Raw genomic sequence first — 23358 nt, forward strand, 5'->3', positions numbered from 1 at the left:
CGGATGTTGCCGCCTGCTCCAAACTTTTGAAAGGTTTCTGAAAACTTAGCAGGACACAAAAACACACACACCAACCACATAAGTAACCAGAGCACATAGAGTTACCAGAAATTTGCCAAAAATCTGAAGCTGTATTGACTTTTTCACAAAGAACGTAGCCAAATGTGTTTCTCAGACTCTCCAATCAATTTTCCGATACCTACTAGTTACACCCTACTTTAATTCCTCGCCATCCTCTCTTTTCATTTTCTCCCCGTGTGCAGAATATTGCAGATATTTGAAGAGTGTATATGTGCATATAAAATAAACAACTTCAATTCAAAGCAAGCCAACATGCCACCCAGCATACATGCAATCTAAGAGCCTTTCTATTCCACTGCATTTTCTTTCTTCTTCCTCCGACTTATCTCTCTCTCTCTCTCCTCTCATCCCACCTGTCTGTTTGCTTCTTTTTTTCATCATCTTTTCCTTTGTGTTTTTCTTTCATTCCCTTCCATCTGCTCTCTTCTCTCTGTTGTTGGTTTCTTTCTTCTACCTACTTTATCTCTCTCTCTCTTTCTCTGACCTTTGCGGTGTAAAATCCTCTCTCTACCTGATTCCCAACTATGCTCCCAGTTTTTAAATGGGTGTGGGTTAGAAAGAGAGAGAGATAGGGAGGGGTGCTATTTACTGAGGAAAATCCTCCTGAACGAGTGAGAAAAGATTAGAAGAGAGAGCAGGGGCTGGCAGAGCAAAGCAGTACGTGCATGTGTGAGTGAGTGAGTGAGTGAGTGAGCAAGACTCAAGACAAGACATCCATGCTGCATTTTAATAGCCTGAACGCAGACACCTTCTTTGAGGTTGACTTCAGATGTTATTGTTGAAGGAAAACTGTAGTCTTCACCAGTAATTATGAAAACGCTGCCTGACTAAATGAAGGGTTAGGGTTCATTCGCAAATTATTTTTGCCATTTTCAGTTCTGCCACAGTGGGGATTTGCATGTTTGAAACAGGTCATACGTTGGGCAACTACAAACACCAGTATTTTGTATTAAGACTTTTTGATCAAACAATTATTGTTGCCGGGATGTATCTGAAAAGATTTCTAGTTTTGTGTGCTCCTACTCTTACGAGGCCGCTCATGCTGCCCAATTAACCGCGTAGTGGATCAACATCATAAAAGACTGTGTAATTGCAGGACTTATATGGATCATAAATACCTGAGTAATGGGTGCCATTTTCATTTCAGCAGCAGGGAGCGTATGGACGGTGACTACCGCAGCACTACTTTGACAGAGAAAGCGATAAACACACTTGTTTTTCTGTCTGCTCATCATTAGTAAACAATAAAAACAGAGATACGTGCAGATGGCGAGGCTCATCATAATAACGGCCCGCTTCTACGGCTTGACGAATCATGTCACCTTCTAGCTTTCGTAATTAATTTGGCTTTAGTGTTAACTATTTAAGGTGACAAACTGAGCACTGGACCTTGCTGTAGATCAGATATTGGTCTCGCACTTACATAAAACAGAATGCACCCTAAAGCAATGGTGCATCATGTCTATGAAAAAAAATCATAATGATCTTTTAATGCTGGATGTGTTCCCCTTACTTAATTAGTGACTGGACTTTATCAGTAAGTAGGGCTGTCGCGGTGAAGGAGCTTCCCCTGCGGTGATAATGATTTGCTCAACAACGCGATATGCAATATTATTGCATTTCTTTTTGCAAATGACTTCATTAATCCTGATTGTAGTTCTGTATAATTAAATATTTGTTTATTGTTAAATGCAGAACACAGAAGGGCAATGAGGCGCTGCGTTTTTTTTTTTCAGCTTTGGTTGCGTCTGGTTGCTATGATACGGAATATCCGCAGAAGTAAAAATTTCGCCACAAGGTAGAGTACTTGCTCTGGATGAAAGGAAGGCTGAAAATGTAGGGAGAGAGGACGAACCCACCGGTCTATGTATATTCATTTCTCCTCCATTATTGTTGTTGTTCAGCACTTGTAGGCTACATGTAGCATGTGACGGTTGGTCTTCGTGGTATTCGTCCCGCCCCTCCTTCACTGTGATAGGACGGGTAAAAAAAAAGTGACAGTGACGAGCGCAGCGTTTTAAGTTGAACATTTTTTTAACTCTCTGCGACCAGAAAAACACTAAACGTGCAGGGCTCAGCGCAAAAATAGACGTTCGGCGAAGAATACCTCGTCACGCTGCTGCCGTTTGTAGCAAAGTGTAAAATTGTGGCGCTCTCATCGCAAAGAATTCAATTCATTCATTCATTCATTCATTCAGCAGTTGTGGCGGTTGTTTGCCATCCCCTGCGGTTGGCTTGTCAGTAGTGCGGTATTGCAATATAATAGTATTGCAAGTTATATGGGCGTCCACAGGTAATAATTTGAATTCTCAATAAGCCCGCACACTTTCAGGTTTTTCTTAAAGTAATGAAAGTCTTGCTCTTTAAGAGATACTGTGTTTTGAGAATCCAACTGTGCAAGTCACAGCTCAAGAATTTGAGAAAAATACTTTTTTTAAAAACTTCTTTAGAGATACTCCATTTCACCTCTAACTCTTGCTCTTTCGGTCTATGTGCGCTGCTGAGGGGAGTTAATGAGAGTGTGAAATTAGTGCAGAATCATGGTGTGTTTCGTTTCCACCACAGGCTACGGCAGTGGGAGGCAGAGCCCTTCTGTCCTTTTTTCTTGTCATCTAGCTTTCTATCCGCTCCTCGCTCCTTTCATCGCTTGTTCCATTGTCCTTCCCTCTCTGCTTCCCCCCGAGCGCTCTCTGTCAATCTCCGACCCTCTGACTCTTTTCTCTCTCTCGACCGTGGACACTTGCAGCAGAACCAACTCTGAGTAGACCTTGTGTGAATTCAAGTATCTGCACATCGACATGAATACTTTTTCAATAAGATAATACCGTGAAGGGCTCCGTACTCTACCGGCTGTTAAACAGCAGTAAAGTGAACGATCTAGCACACCTACCAGTCTGACATTACCTGAAGACCAGCAGGATAAATCTAAGCTTCTTTTATGTTTTGGTACAGAAATGCACCGGCAGCAATAACATGCACTCGCATACAAAAAGGACTGTGAGTCAAATTCTGAATGAGACCACAGTAAATAACTTTGAAAGATGACTGAAACGTTCAAACGACTCATCCCCACAGGTAATTTGAAAGTCTGAAAATCTATTAGGAGTCAGAGCTAGTAATTAGAAAGCAGCGAGATTAAAAGCATAATGAAATAGAAAGGAAATTAGCCAAGCATGAATATGATACTATTACATAAAGCCCTTCGGCAAGCAAGTTCGTGACTTTGAGTCACTAAAAAAAGAATTGTTTTTCTAAAATCTATCTATTTACCTATGTCTGGCCATATTCATATCAGATAAGATAACATTTTACTTACTAATTAACTCAAATATGGCAACACAGCACTTCTGCTAGGACTTTACCTGCGCACACACACGCTGCCACACAGACACAACTATAGCATCCTGCCTGGTCATCCTGTGGATGGTGAACAGGGAGGGATTAGGGGCCCACTGAAGCTTTTTAAAATGCCAACCTCGTCCGGAGCGAGGGGTGTAAATACCACCCAAATGTCAGCGGGAGACCCCACAAGTCAAACTAAATTGGCTGCTACATGCACAAACACTAGCCTGCCCCATATTTATGTGTGTGCATCTTTAAAGACAATACATTCTTACGCTCTGACACATCGGGTTGGATTGCTATACTTGTGAGGGCAGAACCAAATCACAACCAAACACTGCTCAGCTTAAAACAGACATGGATATCCCAAAGGGGGGTAATGTTTTGTCAATCTTGAGGTCATCTTGAGGTCGTCTCTAGAAGAGATGTAACCAAACTAGGGCTACAATCGGTCCACAGACGTACAGTATAAACACCTGGCAAAGTACTTAAAACCACTTCTGTGGTAGTTCCCGCCACAGTAGGTTTCTCCAGCCACGCGCTGTCGCTGCTGGTAATAAATGTCAAACACACAGACAGAATCAATAATGATACTTAGCGGTTGATCTGAGGTTTGATATGGAAATAACAAAAGTAGCTATTGTCACTATCTGACAATATAAAGTATATAGAAGAGAAAGCCACATACACATTGTTTGCAATTACTTTAGAAAGGCATATGCACTGGGGCAATATCAATATAGAGAAAGGTAAACATTAGCAATAAGTGCATTAGAAGAGTCCACTCCACACTACTCCCCTTCATTATAATCCATCCAATTCCTGGCGTTTAGCCAGGGATAGGTTATAGTGGCAGCAGGCTAACCCAGGTAAGACAGATGTCCTGCTCCCCAGCCACCTCCTCCAGCTCTTCCTGGGGGAGCCTGAGGCCTTCCAAGACCAGGTGGGATATATATAATCCCTGCAGCATAGTCTGGATCACAGGTATGCAATTCTGTTCACGGTTCACTCTCTGACTCCTTCTGTCCAAACAGAACCACAAGCCCAATGCCCAAATGTGCACGATACAGCCCACACCTGGGTTATACATGCCTTGAGAGCTCATGGGAATATGGGGCTTCCATGACACCTTAAGTACCTTCGCATGAGCGAAGAGCTGCTCCCAGACAAAGGGCCTGTATCACAAAGCTGGCTCTCTTTGGGTTCCTTGGCTTTACTACCCATCACATTGGCAATCCTGAATAACTGGTATCATGAAGCTTGTCATCAGCTGGTTCAGTTAACTCTGGGTTTACTACTCCAACTATGAGCACGTTTATGCAAAACAGGTGCCATTCTTAATTACAAGCCAATCGCATGCAGCATCATCTGAACCATGAATGGAGTACTTAATATGACATGAGACGAAATGGTAATACCCGCGGGGAAATTAGGTTAATGCGGCAGCAGAAAGTGATATTCAGTGAGGCGAAAGATAAAATGTAATCACACAAGTAAGAAGCTTAGTCTTTCTGTTATATTTTTGAATGAATTCCAAATATAAAAGTGAGGCTATATGGCTATAAATACGTGTGGGAATTATTACATAAGCTCTTTAAGTGATCTGATTGGTCATTACGCGGGCTGTTAACAGTTAGATCTGATTCTCTGAAGTTAACCCTCTCTGGAGTGAATCCTCTCATCTGAGGTCCAACATTACAACACAATATTTCACTGAAAACGTACATGACTAAGTATCCACTGGAAGGTAGAACCTCATCGGCATTTGCAGATGTTGCGGTTCTTTGGAAACCAGAATTATAGACAGATTTGAAAAACAGACGCACAAGAACAATATAAAGTTCATGTGATTAAGGAGGAAAAAAAGAAATATATCACGTCACGCAAAACCCATTTGCAATCAAACATTAAGACCCCGTTATGCCCACACATTGCCACACATGCCACTGATTTCCTGTGCCGCCCGCACCCCCCCACCCCAACTGCTTCTGTCATTAAAGCTGCCATGAGTTGCATGGCTGGCTGCAGGAGGTGTAGTGATCCATCAGCGGAGTGCCAGAGCTTTGCCATTAGAAAACCATCTGCAAGAAACAGCGCTCCGTTGGCACTACAAGTCTGGAGAGGGCAAGTGAGAGGGAGGGAGAGGGAGAGGGAGAGAAGAGAGGGCCCTGTGTGCAAGGCAGTTTGGCGTGATTGATATGAACCATTACAGACAACATGGGAGAGGTAGGCAGAAAGCTAGTCACCGTTTTATTTTTGGTCATTTGTTCAGACAGAAGCTTGGCCAGACCTACGGTGAACAGGGGTTGAACATCAGCATGTGTGTGTCAGGGAGAAAGAGAGACGGAGAGATTCAGGGCCAAATCATCAGTACAGGGACATAAACACACAGGCAACCACCTGCCAAGAAAGACATTAAAGGGGACACATCGTGCTCATTTTCAGGTTCATACTTGTATTTTGGGTTTCTACTAGAACATGTTTACATGCTTTAATGTTCAAAATTTCTCAAACTGTCTGTCTGAAACGCTCCGTTTTAGCGCCTGTCTCTTTAAGACGTTTCCCAAAAAAGCTCAGTCTGGTCTGATTGGCTTGCAAGAAAAAATATGGCACACCTTTGCAAAGGTATAGTTCTCAAGCCGTGGGGCGATATATTCTACGAGCCTGCATGTGACATAGGAAGGGGAGACAAATCTGAATGCAGGGTTTCTGCCAGTGTATTGCAAGTTGACTCCCTGCCGGGCCTAGTAACGGGGGATTTATGTATTTTTAAGATGTTTTTTAAACTAAAATGTGTTAATACAGGCAGCAAACTCCTTTAAAGAATAGCTCAGTGCGTAGGTTGTGTGCTTAGCGAGTGTCGGTGTGTGTTGTCAAGAGAGAGAGAGAGAAAGTCAGAGAGAAACAGAAGAGTACATTGTGTTTGTTTACTAGAGAGTTCATGCGTCTTTCTGGGTTACGAGACAAGACGGGCTTTCGCCAGCCAGGCGGCTTGTAACGAGTGTGCAGTCGACCGTTAGAGAGCGACATGTGTGTGATGGACAGTGAATATAAAGTTAACAGTAACGCTATGGCTGTGAATGTGGCAGTGCAGTGTGTACAGTTTAGGTTGTCGGTTAATAAATGCTACAACTCCCAGACCAAGTTCTCGTGTCTTGCACCTTTAGCCCCGCAGTTAGCGACAACAACGGCTCGCTTGCTTAAAGTGGGCTGACCTTAGTGCACCCCTCCAAGTTTTGCTCATGAAACACAGTCACAGTTTGTGGATTGGTGGGCACTCCAAATACCCAGATATATGTGCACAAGTACTGAAAAAGTGAGTTTTTTTTATGATATGTTCCCTTTAAAGCATGCATAGACACGTGCATGCACACAGTCTTACTCTCTGAAACTAGTATTTTGTATCATCAATCAATCAATCGATCAAACACAAAGGTAATGTGACAACTGATAATACAGCTTTAGTTAGTGGGGATGTGATTAAGAGCAAAAACGGATCTGATAAATGAAGTACAATCTAGCTTAACTAAAGTAACTAGCTAACTTTCTGTGATTCCATATTGTTTAGTAGCCAATCCAAAGTTAACTTGTCAGAGTATACTTTTAATTTATTTGCCAGTATACTTGAACGAATTCTAAACAAACATCTGTCTGTATAGCATTTTTTCAAGTGTGCCTGTATTCACTGATTAAACTTTGTAGAACAAAACAGTAAAGCAACTTAGCTACCTCATAATACAGTTACTACCCAGATGGCCTTTGTGAAGCTATAGCTCTCCGCCGGCTGAGTTTTCGAGACACTTTTACTGTCAAAACATACTAATTTAAGGGATAACAAAAAGGAACACTTATCCTGCCTCACTGCATTAAAGCCATGCACCATGATGTTATAATTGTAGAAATGTATGCCAAGCAGCATAGTGTGGAAGTAGGAAACATCTCTGTTTAATGGATCCTAGAAGGTAATGTATCACTGCATGGAGGCCAATTCAATTAAATTGCTTCACTATTAGATTTACACTACTCGCCTGGGACCACAGCGCTGTATAGAAAAACTACCAGACATACAGAAGATTAGCACAAAGACAACCTTCACAATACTCAAATTTAATGGGGAATAAAAGCGAAGGGTGGTCGTCGATCCCAATTCCTGGATGGTATCACAACAAAACACTGGGAACTGAAGGAACAGTACATTACATCATGTTTGATTTACGATATCCCACTAAACATTAAAAAGGTTGAAATCGATAGATGGTCACTAAGAGGCCGTGTAATATAATTAGTTTACATTTTACTGGTATTGAGTCATGTCCGCGTCCTTCATATGTCTTGAGTGGCTTGGCCATCCCTCTCTGACAGACCAGTATATGACGCTAGTGGCCCTTTCACACATGGATCTCGTAAACTTAATGGAATCCTGCCCAAATTGTTCCAGTAAAGACGGCAGGTTCGGTCATTTATTCACTTTATTTTAATCTGATCCGATTAAGTCGCCTACTGCTGGACACAGGCTGTTCTCATACACTGTTCGTAGCTATACATAAGAAAAGCAATGCGCTGTAATTCGTATACATCCCACGAAATGTATTCGTATGTAATCCACGTAATGGTGAACCGGGAAGTATACAGAGCAACAAAGGCAGCGTAGGGAGGAGGTCGGGGTGGATGGGTGAGTCAAAAAACACCGACTGCTGTTAATACCCCGTGTGTTACCAGAAGTAAAGTTGTTCCGATACCGATACCAGTATCAGAAATGCATCTGATATTGCCCAAAATTCGGTATTGGCGAATACGCTAGTCTATATATAATTTATTAACCCAGAAAAAAATCAACATGTTTAATTGTTTAACTATATATTTATTTATCATGCTGGTATCGGATCGGTACTCGGTATCGGCCGATGCCACAAGTTCAGGTGTTGGAATAGGTATCGGAAAGGAAAAAATGGTATCCGAGCATCTCTAACCAGAAGTCAACGTTGATTTATTTGTCATGCAACTTCAATACTTTGGTTACGGCACATCCGGAGTTATTTTAACCCAAAACCACAATCTTTTCCTAAACCTAACTAAGTAGTTTTGTTGCCTAAACCTAACCAAGCTGTTTCCTGTGAAGACGGAAGACTGTGTGCATGTAACAAGCGGATATTGACACGTGTGTCGTGTGTTGCTGGACATTTTTAGGAAAACGCACAAAAAATGAGGAATAACTTTTCGCAAGATATCATACGAACCGTTTTATGAGGATACGTTGCATAACTACATCTTGGGTGATCAGATTGACATGGCTGATTTATTGCATTGCAGCACAGGCACCGTATTCATTCTTCTACTGTAAATTATGATTTGCTTATCGCTTCATTCATTACTCCGTCACTCCGCTTGATCCACAGTCATCACTCTAGTACACTACTTCAGCACTTGTTCATACAGCAGGCGCTGTCTCATTGCAGATGAGTAACTATAGACGTTTTGCTGTTGTGTGTTGCTGATCACATTCCCGATAAACTAGAAACACATCTTGAAACCGCATTCGAATCAATGTGTGGCTGGATGTTGAGTGGATCACTCAGTGCTGTACCTGAGAAGAGGCTGGAAGATGACGGTGATGTTCCTTGCTCCCGGTTTACACACAAACTTCATTTCTCCCCCTTCAATCAGGTTGTCATCAGCACCACCTAGAAACACAGGAGACAGGAGTTGACTCAATGAAACATGTCAAAATAGACATCTAGACATAGTAGTGTTGTAGCAGGGGGGTGCAGAATGTAAAATGTGAATCATATGTAGGATGACATTTACAGGATTCAGGTGGTTCGGAAGCTTTCAAACAGCCCATCACCGTGCTGCTCTGTACATGACCCTGAACTCTGATGATGTTCCCTCCGTTAATCTATATTTTTTTAAAACCTTAAATTATTCTGAAACATTTTTTAAATATTTAAATATTCAATCAGTACAGGAGTACAACTTTAGCCCTAAAAAAAACACACCCCTCAATCAGTGCAGCTCTCCATCACGAATCTAACCGCGTCCCACATGCTCTCACTCCTCCGTGCCCCTGCGTCACCGCGTGGGTGAACCCCACAGCTAACAGGGTTAATCAGAAAATCATTGCCATGTAACATGCTCAGAGAGGACCGGGGGAGTTGGACACCGAGGGGAGGGGGTGGGGAGTTGCAGACAGGGGAAGAGGGGAGATCACAGGGGAGAGAAAGAAAACCGAAGCTCATTACCTCCACTCATCCTGAAGTAATCAATATAATTGATGGAGAAGAAATTGCGCTTCGTTGTCAATACGGCTAACTGCAAAGCAAAAGGAGTGTCTGTCTGTGTGTCTGTGTGTGTGTGTGTGTGTGTGTGTGTGTGTGTGTGTGTGTGTGTGTGTACGTGTGTGTGCGAGTATCAAGGTTTTGAAAGAATACTACGCCTGAATGCAGGCGCACATGTTTACGTATATGTTTATACAGGAAAAGGCGAGCAGCTGGCGGCGCTCCTGCCTTTATGCAGTGGAGAAAATGTTATTCATTAGAATTTGTGGATTTAGGTTTATGGTTAAGACCCACCGCACTCTGTAACAATACATCCATGAGACTGGGGAAAAAAACAGACAATACAATGAATAACCTTCCAGATTCAAAACCAAGGGGTACATTAACAATTGAGCTGTGTGCGTGTGGAGAAAGTTTGCTTCCAAGATTTTAGGACTCAGTAAGAATAATACCGTCAAAATGCTTTCCTGTTGAATGTGTGTTCAGTTGAAATGAGGTGTCAAGTATACAGAGCAAGTTAAGAGGAAAAACTGGACAGAAATCAAACAAAAAGGGCGATCCAAGCGACTTTGATAGGGTTTCGAAATGGGTAAGGCCGTGTGTGCATGTGTGTTCTGAAACGGGGAGATTTCAGCTTGGCACAAAGCCTCGCTCCGCTGTTTCCTTTCCTGTTTCATTTCCATGTCCAATACGACCTTGCAAAGCTTGTGTGATATAACACAAAGACACTTCGCCGTAGTGCGAAAAGCCTGTTCCGCATTACCTGCGCTGCCTGCCTAGCCTCGCATTCAAATGCATATCAACCCATTGTTCCCTGCGCCGGGGCTCCATAATACATTTCTAATGGAACAAGTTTCATTTGAGGAAAGTATGGGAGAGACAACACTCTCCGTATTTTCATTAAAATGACGAGGGAAAGCTTTCAATCCGTCCCAAACTTTTCAAATCAAGGGGGTTTTCTGATTCCGATCTGTTGCCATGAAATTCGCCTGCGCGCGTTAAGCTCACGTTCGCGTTGCTAAGTGGAGACGGAGATGAGGTCCAATTCACTCAGGCTCTCTTTCTCCATCTCGCCATCCATTCATCCTTCCTTTGGTGCCAATTCAATTAAGACTCAATTACAGGCTCCTAAACAAAGCTGCCGCCAACGCACTCTCCTGCTCATCCTCCCTCACGTTCTCCATCTCCCTCTTTCTCTCGCTCTCTCACTGATCATCAACGTGGAAAGAGCTGGCTAAACTTTTGTTTTCTCGTCATCAAGTTCCCATGAATAACATCAACATGTCATAGACTCTGGGGAAGTTAGCGTTACCTGTCTGCCTCCAGGAACCACGTCTCTAACCGGCAACACACACACACACACACACACACCAAATTGACTACCATGTATGTATTCCCAATGACAGTGACCAATTTAATTTCATGCTCTAAACATCTGCATCCGTGTCAGACAAAGGAGCGCGGAAGAGACCTCATTGATCCATGGGGTCTGGGACCAGCTGCCAACGGGGCATAGCACTGATGAATATTAAATAGGCCGGCATTAATATGCATGGGATTCTTCAGAGTTGTCTAGACGTGACAGGGCGGCTCCGGTTTCAGGTCAGGATGCCACCAAACCGCTGCCAGCCGTCTCTCGAAAATAATGTGTAAAAAGTGCCATTTTGTTTGTGAGAGCTTGTGTGTTGTTGTGTGCTTGCGTATTTCGTTAGAGTTCTTTGGATGAGTGTCTGTGCGTTTTCAGTTCCCTTGGTGTGTGGTCTGATCCAGGATTAGCGGGGAGGGGTGTGTTGGAGGTGTGGTGCTCAGTGGGACGGCAACCGAGAGCTGGAAAGGAAGAGGCGACACATTCTAATGTGGCCAAATCTGCCTGAAATCCCCCTCGAGGACCACTGCTCCATCTGCAGCACGCACCTCAGTAGACACGGCACACAACTTCTATCCATAAAAACATCCGTGGATTTAAAGGGGTACAAACAGACAGGTACAGAAATGTATACGCACACACGCTACAATGGCTTTAAACTCACTCGTGAGTGGTGTGCTGGCACTAAAACAAATGGATCAACCTAAAGTACACAGATACCATATGCTGACACACACACACTCGCACAGTGACACCCATCCAGCCCCCTGCGGTGCCTTAGCGTGGGCTCCCCAGCCCACATGTAATCAAGTCGGGCAGTGACTTAGTGAAATTGCATTAGCTACACTTTCCTGGGTTTGATGAGAAACGGGTTTGATCCTGTGATGAATTCCGGCCCTGCCCAGATTTAGGCAAGGGAAGAGCGAACGTGTGATGCCTTCTTTAACACACTCCGACGTCTCCCGGGACCGAGAGTGTTTCTGTATGCATCTGCGAGTGTGTCAGAGAGAGCGAGATGAGAAAATCCAGACAGGCGCAGGCAAAGGAACAGTCATAATCCCTAATTTACAAGTGGTTGGAATCTGTTTTGTGTCCGCAATCTAAATTTGTGTGCCTGTATGGAAAAAAAAAGGACAGAAGCTAGACCAAATACTCATAATTCACTATTTGAGGGTGTTTGTGTACATGTAATACCACATACTGTATATAGCAATAGATGATCATTTAATGATATGTGGGTTCAATGTGTAAATATTTAAAGGACCAGTGTGTAACATTTAGGGGGATCTATTAGCAGAGATAGAATATAATAAGAATAAGTGTAAAATCACCTGAAAATATGAATTGTTGTGTTTTTGTTACCTTAGAATGAGCCGTTTATATCTACATACGTTGCGGGTCCTCTTCACTGAACGGACAAACCAAACACTGGCTCTAGATAGGGACATTCACGTTTTCGCTTTGTACACCGTAGTTCTCCTACGCGCTTGTCACACGGGAGAAGTTTCAGTTGGTTGCAATATGCAACCTCACCACTCGATGGCGCCAGATCCTACACACTGCACATTTAATAAGTATCTTGAAATTCACTTGTTTGCTATGGCTTTTCTTGATTTTATGTCATTTTTTCATCTGTAAAGCACTTAACTGTTGGATTTAAAAGTGAGATATCTTATGTTTGCTTGGTATTATCATCCCTCAATAAAATTCTCTTATTAATATAAAGTGTTTGACAGCCCTCATGTCTAAATAAATGTTTTAATAAAAATTTTATTCAAGTGAAGATGGTATAAAAATGTTCTACCATGTACATTTGCCCATATAAATCATCCTTATAGGGCTGGACGATAATTCAATATGATAATTTATCGTCCTTCAATGGAATCGTATTGCGATGAAATCATATATCGAGATATCGTGATACACAATTATGTCGATTAAACTGATAATAACAAGCACATATTAACTTAAATTTCTCAGAAAATCTGATGTGAAATATTTTGAAGGAACATCATTTGAAGATTGGGGTTTCTTTGTTTTTACATCACATTACCACTGAGTTCAATGCAATTAACATGGAAATATTTATTCATTTTTTTCTTAAATTCTAATTTTTCAATTAAATGAAATACTCAGTACTTTTCATTTGTCAAGTATTTTTACAAAAATAGGTTTTTACCATGTATTTATTTTATATATACTTTTTATTTATTCATTGAATTACCAGAAAACAAGCTAAATCGTGATATATATTGTTATCGTGATATAAAATGACCTGTATCGGGATAAAACATTTTGGACATATCGCCCAGCCCTACAGTACATCCTTACATATAATATATATATATATATATATTATGAGTATTGTTTCATAATGTATTGTACAGTACATAAAGTATTACTGGCCTTTCAAATATTAAGTTCTGCAAACATAAAAATCCTGAATGTGTAAAAGCTGTGTTTGTTCATACGTCTCAATACGATAGCCATGCATGCATGTGATCACAGCTGCAATCTCTCCTTTGTAGCCAGTGTGCCAAGCTGGGTTTGTGTTCATGTCAACTCAAGAGGATCAAATACGCCTCTGATCGCTCTAGTTAGATTCTGATTGGGACTGGCAGGAGGGCGACTGTGTGAGTGGTGTAATTGACTCACAATCATGTCCCATGCACACACAACATATAGGCTCACTTAAGTGAAAACAATTTGGCTGTGCTGGTCAAGACTGGTAGGATTCTGCAACATCTGCACCTCTCAAAAATATGGCCTATTAAAAAGTAGAGCGAGGCAGTGCTCTTCTTTTGATTGAGGCGCCTTTATCTGTGCCGTTAGCCAGCGCTGCACATTTCATGCCAAATTGTGCAAATAGAAAGCAACATATAGAATAATCCAATTTTCAACCTCAATGGCCTCATTTGTCTGTAGCTGCTACGCTATGAAAATTAGTTTGGGAGTGATCAATTTAAGTAATATTCCCTGTATACGACTCGGATACATTTAAACGTGTCTACGCTTGTGAAAGACTGGCAGTCGGCTGCATATCCACAGAGTCCAAACCTGCTGATCTAATAAGAACGATTTCTGTGTCAATAATGTATGACTCTCTGGTCAATTCTGGGCATCCCATTCCACTCAGCCTGTCTTCATGTCTGATTGGGTCTTAATGAGGAGCCTTCTATTATTAAAATTAATTTGATGGGATGGTATCTGCTGCTCCGCCAACCAGGAGACCAAATCCATCCCCTTAGCCGAGAATAAACGGTATAAATAAATGATAGCATAAATAAATTCAGGTGTAAATTGAGTCAGATTAATTATTAAAAGCCTCACTGTGGCATACAATGTGTCTCCGTGGTCTTGAGTTTAATGAATGCACATCTGTCAGCGGTGGTATGACAACAATGCGCCACCGTAGCAGAATGAATATTAATTGTGCAGAATGTCTCTTTTGAGACACGAGGAAGAGTCATTCCCAGTAAAGGGACATTTTTGAGGGGGAGGAAACCCCTTTGAACAGCTGGAAGTGTACGCTGTTTTGTCTTTCAAACTTCAGCAATGGCAGTTCGGTTTCAATCTGTTGGCAAGTTGGTGGCGATGTTGGATAACGAGCTTTTGTACAGACTTCCAAAAGTTGGTAGCATATTCATTTTCACAGAAACAAGACTAAGAGTCTATAGCCATGCTGGCAGCTCGGTACTTTGGCACAGTGGTGCTTTGACCTGCCATTGCTACCATGCTATAGTAGTGAAAACTTTGACCTGCGTGGTGTAGTTCATTCATAGCCTAAAGTTAGCTTTTTACTTCCAGCGATTGCATTTATGCTTCAGAAATCATAATAAAAGTGGTGTTCATTTGTGGAGCTTATCTTGCTGAACAAAACGTGTAAGTATCATAAACGTGTGTTTGCCATAGAGCTTTTTTTTTCTGCAATAATGCAAAACCCAATGGAAAATCCCATTGGGAACCGGGGCGATGCTAACTTCCTGGTTGGTCTACAAAAATACGTCATTCTTGCAACACTCTATATAGATAGCACATTTCATTACAACCCATCTGATACTTTCTGAGTTGTTTCAGTCCTGAACAAAGACGCTGATCAACCAGAGAATACACAAATGGAGGAAGCTACAATATCAGTTGTGTCACTACATCACCAAACTTTTGACACCATCTATTTCGCTAGGATGCACAAATTAATTTCACTTTGCAACTTTCTGATATGACCAGGCACTTGACGGTGCACAAACACCACCTAGGAATAATGTGAAGAAAACAGACGAACTTTATAAAGCACCAGTATCATCCTTAAAAGAAATGAGTCGAAGGTGATGACAGATTCTCTGAAAACACGATGCTTCCTGTGACTGCACCTATTACCGAATCGGTTCAGTCTAGTATAATATTTGGAGGAAAACCAGCATCAAGCGCTCCCACTTCAATCATCGAGGGTTTAAAAAACACTCTTCACTGCCATGGTCTCTTGAATCTGTCAACCATAACAACGAATTACGTATGAGTGATTGAGTACATGCATGTGAGTGCACGTGTTTGTGTGTGGATAAAGAGCAGGAGAACTAATCGGCCAGAAAACCAAGTGTCATCACATCTTTGATTGGACACAGCAGGGAATCAGACAGCACACTGCAAGCCCTCTTCTTTACCGGAAGAACCGGTTGCATGCTGGGAAAAGCAAGAGGTGAGTGTTCTTAGTCTGAGTGAGTATCTGTCTGAGCTACCAGTGAAGCTGCTACAGTGCTGCAGATGCCAAAGTCTCTACAGCCTCGTGTCCCACATGCCCTTCTTCCATCCATCCCTCCCTCCCTTTTTCATTTGTTCATCCCTCCATCTTCTCCAATCAGCAGGTCTGAGATTAAAAGTAAACACAGAGGTGACAGTCAAAGCCGCCAATAATGACAAGACCAATGCTGATTAAAATTAGCCTTAGGTTGGGGAGATACACCGAGCTCTTCCTCTCCTGATTAAATGTCTGCACTGTGTAAACTATTACAACCTTGTTCTATTCTCCTTCTGTTGTCCTCTGCAGTCATTTTCTATCCTTCCCGCTTCCACTTTCTCGCATTTAATATCGGACTTATCTGCGCGTCACCTTGCCAGGATCTAAATCTTGATGTCACGTCTCAGAACTCTAACTTTGGCCCATGTTTATCTCAGAAGGTCTTAGTGAGATAAAGAGTTTCTTCCTTAAAAAAGTTTTGATTATGTGACAATATGCTTCCCTATAGCTATGTTTCTCTTTCTCAACTATTTTAGTTTCCAAGGCCATCATTGCACGGATGGAATAACTGAACGAGGCACGCATGCAGTGTCTAATGTGGAAGTGCTTTGGTTAATGCAGGAGTCATTTTGGTTGACATCCAGTTTCACTCCTGGGCTCGTACCAAGTTATTCCAGCAGGTGTTGCTGGCTTGTGTTTAATCATCTGTGATTCACATTTTGTCTAGAAGTGGAGAGACACAATTACTAAATGAACTGAAAAACCAGTGTAATGTGCAGTACTAGCATCTATAAAGATTCTGTAAAATGCTTTGTGGGTCCACACAAATAACAACAGAGAGTCAAATACTGGCACCTCTAATATCAGTCTTTAAATAACAGGCTTTTCCATTATCATGCTTTTATGTTTCAGTTTTTCTAACCAGGGGGTTTGGGCAGACTTGCCAACCCTACCGAATTTCCCAGGAGACTCACGTATTTCATTTTTTACACCTTTTTTTCCTTTTTGTTATCACACCCTGTGTCTGGCACTATACAGCCTGTATAAGCCCTCCTGTTTCCACCCGGACGACAATACAGCTACACCAAATGTCGTTTCCTGGCGGAAGAGAGCTGTTCACCACATGACAAGTTTGCTCGCCACACATCACAGCGACCAACACCCAAAGTTGGTCTTTGCTCTGTGCAGCGAAAAGCCACCGTGGTGAGACCCAAGCCATTGGTAATAATGGGGTTTCAGAGAGCAGCGGTGCCATTGTCGCGATGTGTCTGAAAGGACCTTCAGTGAGTGAGAGACGGAGAGAGAAATTGAAAGTACTGAGAGAAAGAAATAATCAAGCAGGGGCAAAATGAATAAAAACTTATGAATATTAGTTTATGCCAGAGATTCACACAAGTTCTCGCCAGAGGGGCGAAATATTCAGTGTTCTTTCCTGAGAATTAAAAGTAAATAGACCTATTTGACATGAAAATGTTGCTGCATTTACTTATTATTTTGCTATTTTTCTTCTTTAAAAGTCACCAGAATGGAAACCAAAGACTCTGAAACTCAAATTTTGGAGGACCCGCGACCCCCCGCTTTGGTTTTGAAATCCTCCCTAGCTTTGAGGTCTCAAGGTTGACCTTGAGTATGGATTTGGTGAGGTACAATACAGTAAAAAGCTGATATCATTATTACAAGCCACAGTGCATTTTCCACACTGTCTCCATGCTCCACTCTAATTTCAGCACCAGAGCTACTGTAATTCAATCACAGGTCCCACAGCAGACGAGAATCCAACACTGCATCCATTTATGTGTGTGTCTTTAAAGAGGAGGGGAGGGGGAATCATATCTCTGATGTTTTAACCAATCAACCTTGCTGAAATCTATGTACGAGCAAATTGAACATGATGAGCCCAAGCTAACACGCACAAAAAATAACTACAGAAAGCTAGGACATCTGCAGCAGCGTGTGTGTGCGTGCGCCCTGTTTCTCCACAATATGCAGAGCTGCTCCATATTTGCTTTCATGCTGAACACAAATAAAAGGCTTTTCACAGTAATAGCCTGTCAGGTAACAGAGGTACCTTGCATTTTTTTTATCTACAAACCCAGTTATGTCGCTGCTGGAACAAAGCGATTCATAAAAGGTCTGGCGCCGGAGCAAGAGGGGAAACATGTCATTTTCTAATGGCGTTCCTGCAGGGGTACAGGACTCAAGTATAGGCTCGGTTACAACATGTCATTCAATTACAGCATGTCAGACTTGTCATATATGACATAAGTTGACGTGCATACTTCATGTAGCGTACACACACACCCACATCTGGCCACTATGAAAGCCTTCATCAGTCATTCATGTGACATGTGCCTTTTCTACATCACTCAGCTTTGAAGGTAATGTTATACTAGGAATGATGGCCAATTAAAAGACACCTTAATTGTGAACCTGAAAATTCTGGATATTAACATGTCAATCCATCTTTTCTTATTCTTCCCTTTGCTGTAAAACAAGTCAATGGAAAACAGTATTACAGTAGTAAAACAAAGTCTGTGAAGTTTCTGAGAAACTCACTACAAGGTTGTGATTTCTTAGTGAATATAATATTACCTCCTTTATATAGTTTATGCCTATTGGATTCAATCTGTTGCACAAAGTTTTGGAAGAGAAATATAGGGTTTATTGAAAATAGTAAATCATTTTTATTTTACAGCACATAAGATGCAATTTAGAGTTTTTAGAAAGGCCCGAGGACTTACAGTTTATAAATCAAAAAAGAAATCCCACTCCATAGTCAAGTCAAATCATTTTTGCTCATACACAAGAACTAAGCACCTTGGAGAAAGAAAAGTGGTGCTACACATTTTATGTAGTCTTTCTTTGAGAACAATGATATTGTAAATATTGGATTTATTTAAATCATTTGACATTTACTGATGGTGGGTGTACGGAAGCACTGAGGTAAATGAGAAAAAATATCTGGTGATCCATTTTCTAAGTCTGATCTAAATAGTTTTCTTTCCGAGTTTTTTCCAGGATAATCTTTATCAGTTCGTTCTTTTCATCTGCGAAACGAGTGGAAAAAAAGAGTTTTGCGAGGTGAAAAAAAAGGTGAATTTTGTTCATTTTGTTGTATTACAACAAGTGTTGTTGTTGTAATACTCACTCCGGCCACAAGAGACTGAAGTGCACCATTACCCCATGTTCTAAATAGAAGTAAAAGCATTCCCGTTTTCCCTAACAGCAGATAACCACCAATTAAAATACATTTCTACCCAAAAGAAGGACATGACAGTAATGTTACATAACCTGCTAATACACACTATATGTACCTTTTTTTTTTAGAGTGCATGGAGAAATTAAAGGAACAGTGTGTAGGATCTGGTGGTATCCAGTGGTGAGGTTACAGATTGCAACCAACTGGAGCCTCTCACATGTGCCAAGCGTGTTGGAGAACTACAGTAGCTGACACAAAAACGCGAATGACCCTCTCTAGAGACACTTGTTGTAGGAGTAGCATAGGTCATTTTGGGGCAGAACCAGTGTGTGTGTGTGTATGTTGGAAGTGAGTGGTGAAGCAAGAGAGAGAGCGCGGCGGCGACGGGAGCGACACCAGCTCAAGCCGTTCTGTGCTACTTTAGAAACATGGCAGTGCAACATGGTCTGAAAAATGAAGGAACACAAAAAGATTATCCTGGCAAAATATTTTTTTTCACTTGTTTTTAAGTCATAAGCACAGGAGAGAAAACAAGATCACCAGAATTGTTTTTTCTCACTTGCCACTCAGAGCTCAACATACAACACGTTCATTACTTTGACTTGATTTAATTTGCTTGTGATCTGTTTTTGAGTCTTCCATGTTGAGACACCTACGCATTCACATACAAATCTATTGAAATGTCAATCTCCAAGTAGCAAAAGTGCAAAAAGAAAGTTAACACCAGAAAAGAGAGAAAGATCAAATCTTGACAGAGCAAGAAAGCAAGAAGAAGAAGAAGAAGAGAAATAAAAATGCGAGGCATCAGATACGGGCTAAGCAGGTGTCTTCGACATTCCAGCGTCATAATCCTATAATAATTATTGACTTTTTCACCGACAGAGTTTCAATTCCATCTAGGCTCATTTATGAATATGATAAATCATAATTGCAAGGTCAGCGGAAGTCAAGTATCGATCACTCCGCAAGATGAGTGAACAACCTTTATCCTTGAATTCCAACTACGAAATGAAAGGAATGAATTATTGGGAAAAGGAATAATTGATTTTACAATAAAAAATAGAGAGTGAGGAACTCATCCGAGAGCGGTACGTTGGCGTTAGAACGAGGTTAGACCTGGAAAACATGGGATAATTTTCTTTAATTGAAAAAAAAGTGGGAGTATGCTGTTTTGGGGGGGGGGGGGGGGGGCAGTCGTTCTCTTCAAAGCCTCCTCTGATGACCCCAAGCTTTTCTGAAAACTGACTTTCCCCTAATCGTAATCCGTTCCACCCCCAGCAATCAAAATTTGGCTAAAAGTGTGTAACATCACACATCACATGGCGGGAACATGCTGTTTCTGCTACTTCACGTTGCAAACACACAAACACACACACACATGCGTACACTTTTGTGAACACGTGGATATCAACATCTGCTAGCCCCACCCCTGATATCCCACCCACCATCGCCACCTCCACCCGTGTCTCCCACTAGACATTTTTCCATTTGCACCTCTTCCCCCTCCCCTCCCCAAATCAGCTTGACAAGGAACACCACTTCTGGTCGCCCCCCAGCAGTCACTCTCATCCTCCTCCTCCTCTCCCTGTTCCTCCCCCTCTCATGGGAACATGATGCTATTATACATAAACAAGAAGCCCCTAATAATGCCATTTTTTTTTTCTCTACCTCAGATCCAGCATTAGGTATGAAAGGTGTGGGCAGATAGAGAGATGTTTGTAACTATATTGTTTGCATATAAGGGACTGTTTCTTTTTGTTCGCCGGACGCCGTGTGAACAAGCCCATCTGAATATCAAAAGGAAAACAGGGGAATGTGAGAAATAGATTTCAAACCGAGTTGATTATGAATACATCTTAGGAGTCAGAGGTGGGAGAGAGTTGGGGAATGGGAGTATGTGTGCGTTGCCTGCAGGGAAAGGGGGGAAGTCTGAAGTGTGAATGTTTGTTTACGCGCATATGCCGGGGCAAGCGTGTGTGCGGTGGGAAGGCTTTGTGTACGGCTGTCACATGGGGGCCCCAGGGCGAGGCAATATCGCACGAAACACAATGAACGGCCGCGACACAAAGAGAAATAAAATCAAAAAAGGGGGCTATAAATGCATTACTAACTCGGCATGGTGCAACGCTGCAGTGGTTATTGAGATATATTCACACTTCACCTCCCGGATGACCACTGGGCTACTCCGAGTCATAGAGAGGCAATAAAATAAAAACAGAGGATGTAAAAGTCTTGTGGTTGGGAGACATGAGGAGGAATACGGCGGCACGGTAACACATCTATAGCTCGAAAAAATTGTTATTTTCATAATTTATTCATGGGGAATGTGATTGAATCTGGATGGGGTTCTGTGATTCTGGAGTAGTGGTTCGCAAAGGATACAAAACACCACCGCAAACACTCCATACACATTTAGACAGACAGCTGAGGATCTGCAGTACACATGAATACTATAAACATGCTCTCTAGCCGGCACTCTCACCACATACGTTCACCAACACATATTCCAGATGTGGCTGCATATGGAGCTGTAATAAAGTCTTTAGATGAAGCATTGGATTAATTGAAGCATGCGAGACGTGCTTCGGTGGAGAAGGCGAGCAATTAAGTCCCCCTGTGTGTTTGCATGTGTGTGCGAGGCGCACGAATGTAGTGTATGTAATGATATATGGCCAGTCCTTACAACACTCGAGAGACATAAATTACAGATATTACAGATTAATTTCAAAGCCGTTAGAGATATGTAAGTCTGGATAGGTTTTTAAAATCATCGCATGCACTATACAAACCACTGCTGCTCTGATTCTTACTTAAAGAGGACCTTTTATGCTTTTTTCGCCCTTTCCTTTAGTGTGTTATATAGTTTTGTGTGCATGTAAAAGGTCTGTAGAGTTATAAAGTCCACTCCAAAGGGAGTTACTCTACCCCACAGATACAGTGCCCCTGAAACGCCTTGCTTGAAGTCCCGCCTTTTCTTCCGTAACGTGGTGATATCACCAAGTAACATATTTGCATAATACCTCCCTAGCGGCTAGTTTGGCACACCTTCAAACAAAGCTGGTTAGAGCGGAGCTGGAGCGGAGTCCAAAGAGTTTGGTTCAGTTGAGTCTGTACTGTCTATACTGGTATCATATGGAACTACAGTAGAATTACTCATGGAATGTAATACTCCTCGCCAAGGAGGCTAAAAAACGCTCCAAACTTACGCTTAATTTTGGCAGGGCAAACTGTCATGGCCATTTTCAAAGGGGTCCCTTGACCTCTGACCTCAAGATATGTGAATGAAAATGAGTTCTATGGGTACCCACGAGTCTCCCCTTTACAGACATGCCCACTTTATGATAATCACATGCAGTTTTGGGGCAAGTCATAGTCAAGTCAGCACACTGACACACTGACAGCTGTTGTTGCCTGTTGGGCTGCAGTTTGCCATGTTATGATTTGAGCATATTTCTTTATGCTAAATGCAGTACCTGTGAGGGTTTCTGGACAATATGTGTCATTGTTTTGTGTTGTTAATTAATTTCCGATAATAAATATATACATACATTTGCGTAAAGCAGCATATTTGTCCACTCCCATGTTGATGAGAGTATTAAATCCCTGACAAATCTCCCTTTAAGGTACATTTTGAACAGATAAAAAATGCCATTAATCGTGATTTGATAGCCCTAATGAATATATATTATATGTCAATATATAATATCATACACAAAAGTGCAAAATGCAGCAAACACAACAAAGGCTTCTGCGAAAAACTGCAGCAGCATCTGTAGTTCTGACTTTATACTCTATTTAGTGCGTGACCATTTCTCTCCCTTTGTCAACGGTGCGTGGCTGGATTTAAAAACGAGCAATCAAACTCTTATTTCCAAACGCCGTGTTGGTGAGCGTCTGAGTTAATAACTATATTGACTTGAAGCAGACCGTTGAGGGGAAAAAAAGAGTTTAGGAAACTCCAAGTAGAGAGACTAAGAGACACACATGACTAAGCTTTAAGTGTGGAGTAATCCCACAGCCAGAAGAACTCATCAAATCAATCTCTAACTCTTTTCCTCTCCCTCCCTCCCGACAGTAAGTTTAATTTGAAGAGAGAGAAAAAGTCCCTTTCCACACCGTCTCAATACATATTTTTCTAATTTCTTCCTTCAGAAATCTCTTAATGGCTTCTTCGCTGGACCCTGATGAAAACAATGACTTTTAACCTTCCTCTCCCTCCCTCCATCCGTCGCTCTCCCCCTCCCTCCATCACAGTCGACTTATTTCACTTTCTAAATGATTTCTTACTCCTTCAATCTCTTTGCAGCCATTCAGAGCCCCGGCTCGGGCTTGTGGCCGGTGCTACGCATTGTGACAGGTG

General features: G+C 41.9%; 1 protein-coding gene across 2 annotated transcripts in view; it reads right to left on the bottom strand.

The window, feature by feature from the left end:
• Positions 1-23358, bottom strand: part of exoc4 (exocyst complex component 4) — a 135195-nt gene that overhangs the window by 76931 nt on the left and 34906 nt on the right. For both annotated transcript variants that reach the window (XM_037760049.1, XM_037760050.1), the window contains exon 11: positions 9008-9104. In XM_037760049.1, the coding sequence (XP_037615977.1) occupies positions 9008-9104 (97 nt within the window). The remainder of the gene's footprint in view (positions 1-9007; positions 9105-23358) is intronic.

Source organism: Sebastes umbrosus, chromosome 23 (genome assembly GCF_015220745.1).
Source record: "Sebastes umbrosus isolate fSebUmb1 chromosome 23, fSebUmb1.pri, whole genome shotgun sequence".
NCBI classification, from domain to species: domain Eukaryota; kingdom Metazoa; phylum Chordata; class Actinopteri; order Perciformes; family Sebastidae; genus Sebastes; species Sebastes umbrosus.